Genomic DNA, 17,786 nt, shown 5'->3' with positions numbered 1-17,786 from the left:
AGATAAAAAGGGCGATTTCGGAGTTCGGGAGTTCATATTCAAGCTATTTTGGGATTTTTAAATTGGTTATCCAATCTTATGGAACTTATGGGTTTTAAGGAGATTAATTCTTAAATCCATTGAATACCCTTTCGAGTGGGACAAAGAGTGACTTAATCAATCTAATCCTATTTTCGAGGAGTTAAAATTAATCAAGACCCATTAAGTTCCTTAATTAATCTGTAAATCCTCTTAATCCTTAGTCTATTTCTAGATCTAAGTTAATTAAGTCCAATTTCTTGATTATCTATCACAAAGTTTTCTCCTTTCGGTGCTTCAACCATGGATTAAGAACACACAAGAAATGAATAAAACTCATTAAAACCACAAAATATGGATTACCCAATCAAAATCCACAAAATATCTCAAATATTACATCCCAACTCCAGAATCTAATGAAAACTACTCACTATCCATAATATTTACAAGGAATTCTGAGTTAATATGTAAATAAATCTTAAATCTAAGCTAAGAACTAAGAAACCCAATACAAGAAAGGTAAAAAAATAGGCAAGGAAGGATAAAAACTCCAAATCTGGTCTAGAAATAGAGAGGTGACATTTGCTCTATTTTCTTCTGACTCTTCCCCCTATTGCTGCTCCCTTTTTTGTCTCCTCCTTCCTTTCTAAAATGAGATAAGGGCCTATTTATATATTTTTCTGACAAGTAGCCCTAAAATGGTGTGTTTGAGGTGTAGTTTTTCATGTGGGAATCTTCTGCCAGCTCATTATGAAGACTCTATGAAACTGCATAAGTGGACTGCATATGTTATACGATCCCTTATGCGATTTGTGTTTTGGGTCCTCTGTGTGAAACTGCATAAGCAAGGAGTAAGTATGCATAAGTCATGCAGTGACTTATGTAGATTCCGGCAGGAATGGAAAAATTGCTTCTTCTCCCTATGCAGAACTGCACAACTTATGCGGCAAGTTATGCGCAATTTGGCCACTGCATACTTCAACTTTTAAACTTGTTTTTGACATATTTGGCTGTAGAAATCACTCCTCATTGGCAAAATTTCTTTTTTAGTCCCTCAAAAACACCATTTTTCCTACAAAATAAAGTAAAATTACAAATTAATCCAAAAATTGATAATCATGAAAAACTATCTAAATAACTAATAAAATTGGCTAAAAGTGACTAACAATTAAATAAAATGGCCATGAAATTAAACCTAAATGACTATGCAAAATGCATGTATCAATATCCAATTGTCGAATCAGCAATCTGAGACCAGCGTTGAACTCAAGCGATGAAATCTTTGAGATGGGACCAATTTTGCTTCGATCGAATACCATTTGGAAAAAGCGATCATCGATCAGTCCATATCGCTCGATGAGATTTTTGAGCTTTTTCGATACCCGTAAATTAAATATAATTATATGATAATTATTAATATTTTACTTCTTTTAGGTGCGATCGGATTGATAATAGCTCACTAGCACTCGGGATCGAGTTTTCAGCCTAGTTTGGGCACTCGGCGGACTGTCCTGAGAGGTGATCATGTTTACAATTATTTTTAGCATTTTTAAATGTTCCAAACATGTCCCAGGTAGCAGATTTTGAAAAGGTAGTCCTTAATTCAAGTTGTGCAGTTTTTTCCTTAATTAAACTAGCTGGTTAAAACTATAAAATATTCTTGGTTGAGTAAAATTAAGTGAAATAAATTTAATCAATATAAGAACGATGTAGAGGACTTTCAAGAATATTTTTTATAATTTTTGAAGTGTTAAAAATAATTATTTAGACTGTAGAGGAGTTAGGGGCCAGAGCTAGAATTTTGATAATTGGATTTAGATTAGGTTCTTGTAGGCCCTAGATAGGCATGTGATATTGTTGTTGTGGGTTTAAGGCCCTGTGTGTTGCTGTTTGCTGAGTTTGCTTACAGAGGATTAAGTCCATTTATAGGAGAGATTCTGTGGAAATTTCAGCTTTATTCTTGATTCTATAAATTAAATTAATTGATTAATTTTATCAGTAAATTGATAGAGATCAATATGTCTGTATAGGTGATCAGGCCAGCCGTCTTCTCCTTTTAGTTGGACTAGCAGCAGTCTGATCAACCAGTCTGTGAGTTAAATATTGGTTATTTTTATAGTTTCAATATTATTTATATTTTTAGCATGCTCATACATTTAATATGTAATTATTTATGCATATATTTAGCTCAATGTATATACATAATGCCATTCTTCTTGTTGCATATTTAATTGCTGTGAATTATATATGTTTGCCACCTTGAGATATATATATACACATAGGACGAATGGTCGTGGTTTGAACTAGCCTTACTGGAATCTGGTCCTTATGGTTATGGAAAGTCGGGGTGAGACATAACTTTGAGTTGATCTCGTTGGCCTTGGCACATGAATTTAAGCGAAAATCCAACTTGAGTTGAGCTCGCTGGTAAGATTTTGACTGAGAAAGCTATCTAGGGAATCAATTCCTATATTTATGTATTGATATGATACACATAATATGTGCATGGCTTCAAATTATTTTCTTATACGAATATTGAATGAATTATCTATTATATGCGATGGTTGTGTATTTTATAGTTGGATTGTACTAGTTTTAGGTAGTTATAAAAATTGCATTTATAATTAATATCTAAACTTTTTGAGTCAAATGTTTATTTCTATTCAAATATTTTTTTTTTCCAGTTTACAGGAGGAGCAAGTCTATTTCGAGTCTAAGAGTTTTATTTTTGTTTAATTATTTATTTATGTATTTGTTTAATTATTAGAATTTGGCTATGACACCAGTATATATGTAATATATTAATTAATGAAAATTAAATGGTTTGTGCATACTGGGTATCAGGGTTTAGCTAGGGTCCCTAGTTGTGGATTTCTGATAGTTATAGGGTGAGTTAACTCAAATAAATTTATAATATTTTATTTTACTTTGTTCTATATATTGAGTTACTAATTTAGATTTGGTTATGAGTTTGAGAATAATGAGATTTACTATGAGTCTGGGCTTTATGTTAATGAGACTTACTATGAGCTTGGGCTTTATGCTAGCTTAGGCCTTACTGTTAGTCTAACCTATAGAGTTGAGTCATAACATAAATTCATCACATAAATTACCAATCCACCAAAAAAAATCTTCGGACCAGACATTTAGGGGAACGCGGATGAGTCTTAGCCAAGTAAGGCATCTTTCAGAGGTAAAATAGCATTGCACGGCTTGATGTCGACAAACCACTCACTTAACCATGTTGAACCTTTACTAAGGAAGCTATCCATGGATTTTTTTCAATTCAAAAGACAGCAGAAACTGATTTCCGCATAACTTGATAGAAAAAATGCCACTAGCTGAGAAATATTCTTGTAGGTTAGAAGCAGAGTGAACACATCGAACCTATTACATTACATATGGACAAATTAATAATTTTAATTGTATGTAATATATATAATTTTATTGAAATTATATAATATATTTAAAAAATATATAAAAAAATATATGTATAAAGTTGGTTTTTTGATTTGGTTCTTGATGAAGAATTAAAACGAAACCAAATTGTAAAATAAGTTTTGCTTAGTTCGATTCCTACAACAACAGGTTTTTTTTTAGTTTCGATTTGATTCGATCCTATTTTTCGATTTGATTCAAATCCCTGGAAACCATTAACAATCCTACTCTTCATTATCACCACGCATAAAATATCCAATTCAAATTGCTTGGCAGACTCTTCAAAACGGTTTTTTAACTCAAATCAATAAAATCATATAAAAATTATATAAAATCATAACAATATTTCATAATTCCATCCCATTATTGCATCTACTTATAAGTTGTTACTATAGTGTAGATAAAATGATTAGATTCTTCTAAATAAATTACTATATATTGTGTAGAAATATTTTGAATTGGAATTTTTCATCTATTTATTTTAAAATTTGTATTATTTTTATGATAAAAGAAAGATTTTTTTATAAGCAAAAGGAGAGATTTATGTTAAATAAATTTGTTATTCACGTCCTATTTGACCATGTCTATTGTTTGTTCTGGTCTTTGGGATAGCTGCTGATTTTTAGCAGATTTTTAGTCTTATAGTTAGTTCCTATTTCTTTGTTTATTACAGTTGTAAATTGGCTATTTAAGCAAGTCATTTGCTATTGAATAAAACAACTTAATCTCCTTTACTGCATATACTTTGCTTTATTTCTATCAGTGGTATCAGAGCAGGGTTAGGAGAGTTCAACACGAGAGGTTTGAGCGAAACACGTAAGGGAGAGAGTTTGAGTGTTTGCTGTAGCAAAAATGGCTGCGGAAAATTTTGTGCAACCTGCAATTCCTCGCTTTGATGGTCATTATGATCATTGGAGCATGTTGATGGAAAATTTCCTAAGATCAAAAGAGTATTGGCAAGTGGTTTCTGAAGGCATTTCAGAACTAGCCCCAGGCACAGCAGTGTCTGAAGCACAGAAAACAGAGATAGATGTAGCGAAACTGAAGGATCTCAAGGCAAAGAATTATCTTTTTCAAGCAATTGATCGTTCAATCTTAGAAACAATTCTGTCTAAGGATACTTCTAAGCAAATATGGGATTCCATGAAAAAGAAATATCAAGGAACAACAAGGGCAAAGAGGCAGCAGCTTCAAATACTTCGTTCCGAGTTTGAAACACTCCGAATGAAATCTGGAGAGACAGTCGCAGATTATTTCTCTCGGGTGATGGCAATCATCAATAGATGAAAATCCATGGTGATAAGATAGCGGAGGTTACTATTGTTGAAAAAATTCTTCGTACATTGACGGTAAAGTTTAACTTTGTAGTTTTTCTATTGAAGAATCTCATGACGTTGATGAGCTTTCAATTGACGAATTACAAAGCTCTTTATTGATTCATGAACTGAAAATTACCCAGCAGGATAAAGAAGAAGTAGCTTTGAAAGTCTCAACTGATTTTCATGTAGCTGGTCAAGGAAGAGGTAGAGGCAGTAACAGGGGTCGTGGTAGAGGCAGAGGCCGAGGCAACAACGGCCATGGAGCAGGAACAAGTAGCTATGACTCGAGGTCCTTTGACAAATCCAAAATTGAATGTTATCGATGCCACAAGTTTGGTCATTTTGCATATGAATGTCAAACTGATTTGTCAAAAAGACAAGGAGAGGAATCAAACTTTATTGAACAAGAAGAAGAAGAAGAAGAAGAAATCACTTTGCTTATGGTTTGTCAAACAAAAGAAGAAACTAATAAAAATCTGTGGTTTCTTGACACCGGGTGTAGCAATCACATGAGTGGAGATAAGTCAGTTTTCTCTACTCTTGACGAATCCTTTAGAGATACTGTGAAGTTGGGAAATAACTCCAGAGTTGCAGTCATGGGGAAAGGACAAATTTCAATTCAAATCAATGGAGATTTTACTCCCACTTTAGCTAATATTCTTTTTGTTCCAGAGTTAAAGACTAATCTTCTTAGTGTTGGTCAGTTACAAGAAGAGGATTATCAAATCTCCATCAAAGGCGGAGTTTGCAAAATTTTTGATGACAAACAACATTTGATTATTGAAGTCAAGATGACTAAAAACAGGTTGTTTCCTCTCTATCTTTATAAAACTGAGCAGACATGTTTTACTGCAAAGTTAAAAGATGAAGCATGGTTGTGGCACTTTCGATATGGTCATCTAAATTTTAATGGATTGAAAACTTTGTATCAAAAGAGCATGGTGACTGGGCTTCCTAAAATTGCAGCTCCTGCAGAAATTTGTGAAAGCTGTGTTGTTAGCAAACAATCACGCAGTTCATTCCCAACAGGAAACTCACGGAGAGCAGAACAAGTGCTGGAGTTAGTTCATTCAGATCTTTGTGGTCCAATAAAACCAAACTCCAATGGTGGTAAACGATACTTTATAACCTTCATTGATGACTTCAGTAGAAGAATATGGGTGTATTTTTTGCAGGAAAAATCAGAAGCATTTGATGCTTTTAAACGCTTTAAAGTGCTTGTTGAAAGAGAAAGCGGTAACTTCTTAACTGCTCTTCGTACTGACCGTGGAGGAGAATACACTTCTCATGAGTTCACAAGTTTTTGTGAAGAAAATGGGATCCAGAGGCAATTAACTGCAGCTTATACGCCTCAACAGAATGGTGTTAGCGAACGGAAGAATCGTACAATTCTTAACATGGTGCGAAGCATTTTAACAAGGAGTAATGTTCCAAAGAATTTTTGGCCTGAAGCGGTTGCATGGAGCATACATATTTTGAATAGAAGTCCAACTCTGTCTGTTCAAAATATGACACCAGAGGAAGCATGGAGTGGAAGAAAACCATGTGTAGATCATTTCAGGATATTTGGGTGTGTTGCTTATGCCCATATTCCTGATGCGAAAAGGAAAAAGCTGGATGATAAGGGAGAAAAATCCATTTTTCTTGGTGTTAGTGAACAATCTAAAGCTTATAAGCTGTATAATCCTAACACTAAGAAAATTCTAAGCAGCCGTGACGTTGTTTTTGATGAAGAAGTTTTTTGGGAGTGGAATGGAAAAGCTGCTACAAATGAAGTTTCTGCCATGTTAGATTTTGAAGAAAAGATTACTGAAAATCTTCCCCAGCAAACTGTTTCTAATAACTCTTCTGAAGATGCTCAACATGAAGTTCCTGCAACTCCTGAAATTTTACCACCATTGACAGCATCTGAAGAACAATCTAGTGAACCAGCAAGTTCACATTCTCATCGTGTTAGACACGCATCAAAGATCGATGTCAGACTATGAGGTAACTGGAATTGATCAAACTGACACTCACTTTGCTTTTTTGTCAGATTGTGATCCTACTACATTTGAAAATGCTGTCAAGGAGTCTAAATGGCGCCAAGCCATGGATGACGAGATTGCTGCGATTGAAAGAAATCAAACTTGGGAGCTAACTGAGCTTCCCGATGGTGTTAAAACAATTGGAGTAAAGTGGGTGTATAAAACAAAACTTAATGAGAACGGTGAAGTAGACAAGTTTAAAGCACGCTTAGTAGCGAAAGGCTACAAGCAGTTTGGGGTCGACTACACTGAAGTGTTTGCACCAGTAGCTCGCCATGACACAATTCGTTTATTGATTGCAGTTGCAGCCCAAAAATCATGGCCAATCTTTCAACTGGATGTAAAGTCAGCTTTCTTACATGGTGATTTAAAGGAGCAGGTATTTGTTGATCAACCACTTGGTTATATTAAGAAAGGAAGTGAGCACAAAGTTTATAAATTAAAAAAGGCTTTGTATGGGTTGAAACAAGCCCCACGTGCTTGGTACAGTAAAATTGAAGCACATTTTTTGAGAGATGGTTTTCACAAATGCCCATATGAATATACTCTGTTTGTGAAAACTGAAAAAGAGAAGATTACTATTGCTTGTCTATACGTTGATGACCTCATATTTACTGGAAATGATGCTCTCATGTTTAAAAATTTTAAGAAGTCTATGATGGAAGATTTTGAGATGACAGATTTAGGCATGATGCATTATTTCCTTGGCATTGAAGTGGTTCAATCTCCTGCTGGAATTTCAATTTCTCAAAAGAAGTATCTGCTGGGAATTTTGGACAGGTTCTTAATGAAAGAATGCAATCCTGTGACTACACCAACGGAATTTGGAGTAAAGTTAAGCAAGGATACCGACGGGACGAACGTTAACAGTACACTCTACAAGCAGATTGTTGGTAGCTTAATGTATTTAACTACCACAAGGCCTGATATTATGTTCTCTGTCAGTCTAATTAGTCGATACATGGAGAATCCAACAGAGAATCATTTATTAGCTGCCAAGCGGATCCTCCGTTATTTGCAGGGAACTAGAGATTTTGGGTTGTTTTATAAGAAGGGTGTCATGTCTAATTTAATCGGTTTCACCGATAGCGACTTTGCAGGTGATCAAGATGATAGGAAGAGTACTTCTGGTCATGTATTTATGTTGGGTTCGGCAGCTGTATCTTGGTCATCAAAAAAGCAACCAATTGTTACTTTATCGACGACAGAGGCGGAATTTGTTGCAGCAACCTCCTGTGCATGTCAATCTATTTGGCTGAAGAAAATTCTCACCGAATTGCGATTCATACAGGAAGAAGCAATTGAGATTTACTGTGATAACAGTTCTGCTATAAAACTCTCTCAAAATCCAGTTTTGCACGGTCGCAGTAAACACATAGATGTCAAATATCATTATCTGCGTGAACTCACAAATGAAAAAGTGATTGATCTCATCTACTGCAGAAGTGAAGACCAGTTAGCTGATATTTTCACAAAAGCTCTCAAATTACCCATGTTTGAGAAGTTCAGAAGGTTACTTGGAGTTTGTCCAGTTTAAGAGAGGGTGCATCTTGTTAAACTGATATCAGTTTAAGAGAGGGAATGTTAAATAAATTTGTTATTCACGTCCTATTTGACCATGTCTATTGTTTGTTCTGGTCTTTGGGATAGCTGCTGATTTTTAGCAGATTTTTAGTCTTATAGTTAGTTCCTATTTCTTTGTTTATTACCGTTGTAAGTTGGCTATTTAAACAAGTCATTTGCTACTGAATAAAACAACTTAATCTCCTTTACTGCATATACTTTGCTTTATTTCTATCAATTTATACAGTTATTTAGTCCATTAATTATTACTTAGTTTAATTTATATTAAAAAAAATTGATTTTCTTGTGAATCAAATATAATAACAAGAAACTATATGTTATGAAAAATATAAATTTTGCTATTAAAAAATTGAAGATAACGGAGTAGAAAACAACAAAGAGAGCAACGGTGCCGGCCTTTTGATTATATTATAGATTTATGGTTAACATCAACCGGACCAACTCTAATTAATTTCTCAATAAGACACCCAAAACCAACAAATCTATAGCATCTTAAATTCAAAAGTAATTATGCATATGCTTAACCTCACGGCTCTGCGAGGATAAGCACAAAATCTTTTTATTATTGTAAATAATGTAGGTCAAATAATGTTCAGTAGAAGGTTAGGAAACTTGATTGAATTGGGAAGATTGAAACAAATCAAACAAGTAGAGAAATAGGAAGCATGGCTTCTTCAACAAAAACCCAACAAGAATATGGTACAAATGAAGAAGAAGGAGAAGAAGAAAGCTTTTCATATGCCATTCAAATTTCGATGGGGTCAGTACTGCCCATGGTAATGCAAACTGCAATAGACCTTGGCATTTTTGACATTATAGCCAAAGCAGGTCCTGATGCAAAACTCTCAGCGTTCGATATTGCAGCCCAAATTAGCAGCTGTCAAAACCCTGACGCACCCATGATGCTTGATAGGATCCTCAGGCTTCTAGCTAGCCACTGTGTGCTTGGTTGCTCTCTGTCCTCAAATGCTCAAGGAACCCACCAGAGACTCTACCATTTGAATTATGTTTCCAAATACTTCGTGAAAAATGAAGATGGGGTCTCCCTAGGACCTTTCATGACCTCGAATCAAGACAGGGTCTATATGGAGAGCTGGTTAATTTGCCTATTGCCCTGGCTCTATTATTCTTTGTTGTTTTTGTACTTGTGTATTTTTTCCATCTTATTTTTGGTCTCGTGCCTTTCTATCTAGGCCTTTACTCAAGGATGCAATTCTTGAAGGTGGAATTCCATTCAATAAGGTCCATGGAGCACATGCCTTTGATTATCCTCGCGGTGACCCCAGGTTCAATGAGGTTTTCAACACAGCAATGTTTAATCACTCAAAAATAGTTATGAAGAAACTCCTCCAGTCCTATAAGGGTTTCGAGCACCTAAAGCAGGTGGTTGATGTTGGTGGAGGACTTGGAGTCACTCTTAACATGATCACTTCCAAATACCCTCATATTAAGGGTATTAATTTTGACTTGCCTCGTGTCATACAACATGCCCCTTCTTATCCTGGTACAACTTTTCTCTTTGGGTGCAACTACTATGTGTTGGACAGAATGAATTTAATTGATTCTGCATAAATTTTGATACAAAAATATGATCTAAGGATTATTAAACTTATTTTCATATGAGATCGAATATATATATCTTTCTTTCTTTCTTTTTTTTTTCTTTTTATATTTAGAGATTAGTTATGAAAATATGTTGCAGGTGTGAATCATGTAGAAGGAGATATGTTTGAAAGCGTTCCACAAGGAGATGCTATTTTTATGAAGGTATTGAACTTTGAGAACCTAATATATCGAATACAAATTAAAATAATAAAATTAGATTAAGGCTTAATTAAATTAAGATTTTGGCAGTGGATACTTCATGATTGGAGCGATGAACATTGCTTGAAGCTGTTGAAGAACTGCTACGAAGCAATTCCAGATGATGGAAAGGTAATAGTACTGGAGGCAGTGCTTCCAGTAATGGCAGAGAATAGTGCAGCAGCGAGGGACACTTCACTTATGGACGTGTTTATGATGACTCAAAATCCAGGAGGAAAGGAAAGGACTCAACAAGAATTCATGGCCTTGGCTACTGCAGCTGGATTTAGTGGCATCACTTCTCAATCTTGTGTTTGTAACTTTTGGGTTATGGAATTCTTCAAGTAATAATTTGCTCCTAAATGGCTCATGTTTTCTTCTGTGAGATAAAAATCGTCTTTAATGGTTAGAGACATCTTCCAATAAAGTACAAGAATCAATCTCCAAAATAATTGCCCTATTACCAATAGTCAAAGCCAATTTCATAGACAGTAAGAGAGCATAAGCTTCACCTGGAATCTCCAATAACTTCTCTTTCTTTCTTTCTTTTTTTCTCGTTTTTAACAAAGAATTAAATAACAGTGAGGAAAAGTTACTGGTGTATATATCTTTAATTATTCTTTGTTAGACTAAATTTTGTATTTGGTAGAAATTTTCTATTATGATTTTGATTTAGTGAGTAGATTTTTAATTTCCAATGCATTAATGATCATAAGAAGAAACTCTTCAAGTCCTGCAAGGGTTTCAGGCTTCTTGGTCCTCAAGCAGCTGGTTGGTGTTGGTGCCTTTGTGATAGCTTGAATGTTGAGAGTCAATATATATAATTACATGGATTTTTCTTCATAGAAAATCTACGTGGCTTCTTTTGAAATAGATTATTTATAATAAACGAATTTACTTAAATTTTTAAGTAATCATATTAGATTTTTTTTAATAAAAATTTTTTAATTAAATTTTTATAAAATTTTTTTAATTAAATATACGCAAAGCTTCACAGCACATTTTAGTGCCATGGAGTCTTCAAAGGCAACAAGAGTTGCCATTTATTTGTGGAGGCCTCTGAGCAATTCCTCAGCTTCAAGAAATTGTTCCATTAATTCTGTGTGTGTGTATTTGGTCTTAGCAGAAGATCTGTAAGAGGTTAACTAGTGTGAGATGTAATAATGGTACAGAGTCCATTTTATGGAAACATTTCACTTCAAAAAGTAGGTAAACAAATAATGGGGAGTTTTTGGAATTCTTCTAGATGGAGTGTGTGATCACTTTAGTCACTGACTTGGGATTTCTAATAAATGCAATTTCTCAAGAAAACGCAAGCACCCAATCATCATCATTATCATCATCGAACACATATTCGAACACATATTGTGTCTTAAATTTATGATAGATCAAATTTAGACAAGAAAAATTTTCCATCACCATATCTCAATCATTAATACTAAGATTACAATGAACAAAATGTTATTTTAAATGAATTAATTACAAATTATTGAAAATAATTTTAAATTAAATTTATATATTTTAATCATAAAATCTCTAAAAAAAAGCAAATTGTAATTTTAAACAGGTTTATAAAATTGTGAAATACCAAATTTGAACTCATTTAGAACCCAATCAATTAAAAAAAGCAAAAATTACCATCAATTTCAATTAATCAAAAAAATAACAAACTAAAACTCAACAAATTGGATGATTTTGAATTGGTTGCCAAAAACAAGGGCCAAAAGTAATGTTAGTAAATAAGAAAGCAACCTAACCTAATGTCAAATTCAATCATTTAGCAACAACCTGTCATATAGATTTTATAAAATATCCAATTTGAATTTTGCATCATAAATTTTTTAAGTTAGGTCATAATTCAAACTAATAAAATTATATAAAAAATAATTAATATAATTAATTCAATCAATGAGCATAATTAAATTCTATTAGAAGCATTCCAAAATTATTATTTTGAGAGTTTCATGTTAATATAAGAGAATACGTTATTTTGATCGTCTAAAATAAAGAATTTAGTCTCATAGGACAAAAATTAGTATAAAAATATCCCCAATAATAAATATATAAAAAATATAATATCACATCTACTTACAAGTTAAAGGATTAATAACACCTTGCTATGTCAAGGTACCTGCAAATCGGTTGCCATCTCTTCCAGAATATGAACCAAAAAGAAACAGATTTCTATACCAAGACCTAAAAAGGTTTGAGTCTCTCAATCTACTTAGAAAATGAATGAATGCTGTGATGGCCGTCTGAGTGAAGGTTTGAATTCCAGCCCACAGGATAGCTTGCAAATGGGCAGTAATACAGCAAGTAATTAAAATATGAATGAATGAGAGTTCCACCTGCGAGACGTGGCTGACTTGACGTTAGTGGAGTGGAAGAAAGATTTCTCCCAGCAAACCAGAATTGCTAGCAAAGTCAGCAATAGCCCAATCAACATTACAATTATTGTTGAAAACGAAACAATGGAAAGTTTTGTTTCCAGAAAATCACATACACACACTCTTTGAAAAACTTTTAAGCTTGCTAATTAAACTTCTACTAAATAACAAAAAAAGGGTTTTCTTGTGAATCAAATATAATAATAAGAAAATATATCTTTTGAAAATTATAAATTTCACTATTTAAATATCTTATGTTAAAGCTATAAGCGATGATATATGTAACATCAAGTTTACATAGTCAAGTAATTTTGCCATTGCCAACTAAAATATCGACATTATAATCTATGCGTAACATTATTCCAATTAGATCTGAGTTTAGAGATTTTCTATTAGGTTTTTGATTTAGTGAATAGATTTGTAACTTCCGCCACTTGAATGATGATAATAATAAAGAAACTTGTCAAGTCTTGTAATCATAGTTAAGGAAGCAATTAAATCACTTAAATTATAATAAAATACTTTTTAATTACTTTTTATCTTATCTAATTAAGGGAAAGAAAGTGATAAGATGTATTTTAAGAAATTATAAAAATAGTTATTATATTTAATAGAAATAAGGGTAAAATTAGAAAAATAATATTTTTTAATTTTTTTAAAATAATAAATAATTTAGACTAAGAGAAAAGGGAGTAGTTATAAAAAGTAAATTAATTTTAAAAGCTTTCAAAAATAATGAAGCTAACACTATAAGATATCTACTCTATTGTTTCTATCTTATAATACAAGAGATTATAATTTAAATTCTAATAATTATCATACCCATTAAGGATTTTTGAAATACTAAAGAAAAGAAATATAAATTACAATATCATGAAATGTCCTTACACATAAAAATAGTACTTATTCTCTCATATAAATATAAGTTCTTCTAGTAATATAAAGAATGAATCTCACATAATTATGAGAAATAATATATATACATTAGGTGCATTTGATAATTTCTCAAAATATCCTATCTAGCCATATTAATGGCATGATAGGTTAATTTTGTAATTGAGGATAGGCTTCAATAATTGATGTTAAAGCTGGAATCTTGATAATATTGTAGCGAGGGAAGCCTCCTTCCTCCAATAATTTCTTCCATTCAAGTTCAGTCCTCTCCTTCCCACCCGATGAATGTGCAATCATTAGCAGATCAAACACCAAACCTGTGTCATCAAATAGGTCATCACCCTCTGGTTTCAGAACTACATCAACTATGATAACCTTCCCTGTTTTCTCAGGTATCGCTTTCCTGCAATTTTTCAATATCTTCACACAATCTTCATCTCCCCAATCGTGCATTATCCACTGCCATAAGAAATATTTGTTTATTTAGTTAGTTTTGAGTGCAAGTTTTAAACTATGAATTTATAGGGAATTCATTATTTTTTTAAAATAAAATTTTTGTAAATGTAAAAAATCTTCATTTTTTTTACCAACTAAATCGGTGAAATGAACAAAATTTTCTATTGAAAACCTTTATTTTCACTCAAACTGTAAGAAATTATAAAAATTCAAAAACTATAAAAAAAAATCTTAGTTTAAAAAATTTTACCTTCATGATAATAGCATCAGCGTTTGGAATGGCTTCAAACATGTCACCCCCAACATGGCACACACCCTTATACTCTGGTGCTGTAGTAACAACATGAGGTAAATCAAAGTTGATCCCTTTGATGTGTGGATGTGATTTAACAATCTCAGACACCAAGTCCCCAGTCCCACCTCCCACATCAACCAGTGATCCCACACAACCAAACCCATTTTTGTATCCTACTAAAATTGCACGTATCACTACTCTTGCAGTACATGCCATGCCACTATTGAACATGGAGTTGAACTCAGGATTCTGTGATGCAAACTCCCAAATCTCACTCCCATTTGCTCTCTTAAAGGCAATGCCACCTTCTTTCACACATTGGCTAAAACAATGCCAGGGATTGGTCGTCAAAGGATGGTTCTCCATTAATAACATGGGTGCCAGGGTCCTATCGGAGTCATGTACAAGCCATCTAGAAACGTGGGTCGGCCCGTAGAGAGTCCCTCCGCCGTCTGATGGACGATCAGCAGTGAAGATTTTGCGGCGGAGCAGCAATCTCATGATGCGTGTAAGGTAGGGGATATCAGGGTGGGAAGGTGAGTCAATAGAGGAAGCTATTTGGGACAATGTAATTGGGGTAGAGTGAGAGTGTATGATATTAGCTATGCGAAGCTCCACTGCACATTTTAGTGCCATGGAGTCCGCAAAGGCAAACATGAGTTGCCATACTTGTGCTTGGCCTCTGAGCAATTCCTCAGCTTCAATAAGTTGTTCCATTCTCTCTCCGTGTGTGTATTTGGTCTTAGCAGAAGATTTATAAGAGGATTTGGTGTGAGACATGATCATGGTACAGAGTCTATTTTATGGAAACATTTCATTTCAAGAGGTAGGTAAACACACGGGAAATTTTTTGAATCACTCTTCTAGATGGAGTTGATCAGTGTAATCTCTGATGTGAAATATCTCATAAATGTAAGCAATCCATCACCATATCGTAATCATTAATACTAAATCAAACATATCAATTTTCGGAAAAAAAAAAAAAATCCAACACATCAATGAGGATAATTTTAGGGTCCATATCGTTGAAAAAAATATCACTTCAATTATATTAGCTAGAAGTTGTTAAAAATTTATTTTTATTTTTTTAATAATACTTAAAATAATATTTTTTTAAGAAATTATAATCATAATTCTAAATAAGTATTTTAAATTATAAAATAACAAGAAACTATATGTTATGAAAAATATAAATTTTGCCATTAAAAAATTGAAGATAACGGAGTAGAAAACAACAAAGAGAGCAACGGTGTCGGCCTTTTGATTATATTATAGATTTATGGTTAACATCAACCGGACCAACTCTAATTAATAACTCAATAAGACACCCAAAACCGACAAATCTATACCATATTAAATTGAAAAATAATTATGCATATGCTTAACCTCATGGCTCTGCGAGGATAAGCACAAAATCTTTTTATTATTGTAAATAATGTAGGTCAAATAATGTTCAGTAGAAGGTTAGGAAACTTGATTGAATTGGGAAGATTGAAACAAATCAAACAAGTAGAGAAATAGGAAGCATGGCTTCTTCAACAAAAACCCAACAAGAATATGGTACAAATGAAGAAGAAGGAGAAGAAGAAAGCTTTTCATATGCCATTCAAATTTCGATGGGGTCAGTACTGCCCATGGTAATGCAAACTGCAATAGACCTTGGCATTTTTGACATTATAGCCAAAGCAGGTCCTGATGCAAAACTCTCAGCTTTCGATATTGCAGCCCAAATTAGCAGCTGTCAAAACCCTGACGCGCCCATGATGCTTGATAGGATCCTCAGGCTTCTAGCTAGCCACTGTGTGCTTGGTTGCTCTCTGTCCTCAAATGCTCAAGGAACCCACCAGAGACTCTACCATTTGAATTTTGTTTCCAAATACTTCGTGAAAAATGAAGATGGGGTCTCCCTAGGACCTTTCATGACCTTGAATCAAGACAAGGTCTATATGGAGAGCTGGTTAATTTGCCTATTGCCCTGGCTCTATTATTCTTTGTTGTTTTTGCTCTTGTGTATTTTTCCATCTTATTTTTGGTCTCGTGCTTTCTATCTAGGCCTTTACTCAAGGATGCAATTCTTGAAGGTGGAATTCCATTCAATAAGGTCCATGGAACACATGCCTTTGATTATCCTCGCGGTGACCCCAGGTTCAATGCGGTTTTCAACACAGCAATGTTTAATCACACAAAAATAGTTATGAAGAAACTCCTCCAGTCCTATACGGGTTTCGAGCACCTAAAGCAGGTGGTTGATGTTGGTGGAGGACTTGGAGTCACTCTTAACATGATCACTTCCAAATACCCTCACATTAAGGGTATTAATTTTGACTTGCCTCGTGTCATACAACATGCCCCTCCTTATCCTGGTACAACTTTTCTCTTTGGGTGCAACTACTATGTGTTGGACCTTACATGAGAATGAATTTAATTGATTCTGCATAAATTTTGATACAAAAATATGATCTAATGATTATTAAACTTATTTTCATATGAGATCGAATATATATATCTTTCTTTCTTTTTTTTTTCTTTTTAAATAACATTGCAAAGTTTTATGTATATATTTAGAGATTAGTTATGAAAATATGTTGCAGGTGTGAATCATGTAGAAGGAGATATGTTTGAAAGAGTTCCACAAGGAGATGCTATTTTTATGAAGGTATTGAACTTTGAGAACCTACTATATCGAATACAAATTAAAATAATAAAATTAGATTAAGGCTTAATTAAATTAAGATTTTAACAGTGGATACTTCATGATTGGAGCGATGAACATTGCTTGAAGCTGTTGAAGAACTGCTACGAAGCAATTCCAGATGATGGAAAGGTAATAGTAGTGGATGCAGTGCTTCCAGTAATGGCAGAGAATAGTGCAGCAGCGAGGGACACTTCACTTATGGACGTGTTTATGATGACTCAAAATCCAGGAGGGAAGGAAAGGACTCAACAAGAATTCATGGCCTTGGCTACTGCAGCTGGATTTAGTGGTATCGCTTTTCAATCTTGTGTTTGTAACTTTTGGGTTATGGAATTCTTCAAGTAATAATTTGCTCCTAAATGGCTCATGTTTTCTTCTGTGAGATGAAAATCGCCTTTAATGTTTAGAGACATCTTCAAATAAAGTACAAGAATCAATCTCCAAAATAATTGCCCTATTACCAATAGTCGAAGCCAATTTCATAGACAGTAAGAGAGCACAAGCTTCACCTGGAATCTCCAATAACTTCTGTTTCTTTCTTTCTTTCTTTTTTTTTTTCTCGTTTTTATCAAATAATTAAATAACAGTGAGGAAATGTTATTGGTGTATATATCTTTAATTATTCTTTGTTAGACTAAATTTTGCATTTGGCAGAGATTTTCTATTATGTTTTTGATTTAGTGAATAGATTTTTAATTTCCAATGCATTAATGGTCATAAGAAGAAACTCTTCAAGTCCTGCAAGGGTTTCAGGCTTCTTGGTCCTCAAGCAGCTGGTTGGTGTTGGTGCCTTGGTGATAGCTTGAATGTTGAGAGTCAATATATATAATTACATGGATTTTTCTTCATAGAAAATCTACGTGGCTTCTT

General features: G+C 33.6%; 3 protein-coding genes across 4 annotated transcripts; 2 read left to right on the top strand and 1 right to left on the bottom strand.

The window, feature by feature from the left end:
- The first annotated feature begins 8,893 nt into the window (after positions 1-8,893).
- On the top strand, positions 8,894-10,571 carry LOC131169565 (cathecol O-methyltransferase 1-like). Its single transcript, XM_058128751.1, has 4 exons — positions 8,894-9,482; positions 9,580-9,890; positions 10,089-10,153; positions 10,241-10,571. Exons 1-4 carry the CDS (start codon positions 9,052-9,054, stop codon positions 10,535-10,537), a joined length of 1,104 nt encoding a protein of 367 aa, XP_057984734.1. The 5' UTR covers positions 8,894-9,051; the 3' UTR covers positions 10,538-10,571.
- A 2,797-nt stretch (positions 10,572-13,368) lies between these two features.
- LOC110668198 ((R,S)-reticuline 7-O-methyltransferase-like) lies at positions 13,369-15,007 on the bottom strand. The gene is made up of 2 exons (XM_058128418.1): positions 14,177-15,007; positions 13,369-13,929 (listed from the first exon to the last, which is right to left on the bottom strand). Exons 1-2 carry the CDS (start codon positions 15,005-15,007, stop codon positions 13,621-13,623), a joined length of 1,140 nt encoding a protein of 379 aa, XP_057984401.1. The 3' UTR covers positions 13,369-13,620.
- A 591-nt stretch (positions 15,008-15,598) lies between these two features.
- On the top strand, positions 15,599-17,555 carry LOC131169278 (cathecol O-methyltransferase 1-like). Of its 2 annotated transcripts, none has more exons than XM_058128420.1 (4): positions 15,599-16,178; positions 16,274-16,533; positions 16,813-16,877; positions 16,965-17,555. In XM_058128420.1, the coding sequence occupies exons 1-4, from the start codon at positions 15,748-15,750 to the stop codon at positions 17,259-17,261; spliced, it is 1,053 nt and encodes a 350-aa protein (XP_057984403.1). In that variant the 5' UTR covers positions 15,599-15,747; the 3' UTR covers positions 17,262-17,555. The 2 variants fall into 2 exon arrangements, with proteins under 2 accessions (XP_057984403.1, XP_057984402.1); XM_058128419.1 differs by having other exon boundaries at positions 15,601-16,178; positions 16,274-16,584.
- The last annotated feature ends 231 nt before the right edge of the window (positions 17,556-17,786 follow it).

This window comes from Hevea brasiliensis, chromosome 10 (assembly GCF_030052815.1).
Source record: "Hevea brasiliensis isolate MT/VB/25A 57/8 chromosome 10, ASM3005281v1, whole genome shotgun sequence".
NCBI lineage: Eukaryota > Viridiplantae > Streptophyta > Magnoliopsida > Malpighiales > Euphorbiaceae > Hevea > Hevea brasiliensis.
The sequence above is the reverse complement of the archived record's forward strand: the minus strand, read 5'-3'. Positions and strand labels throughout refer to the sequence as shown.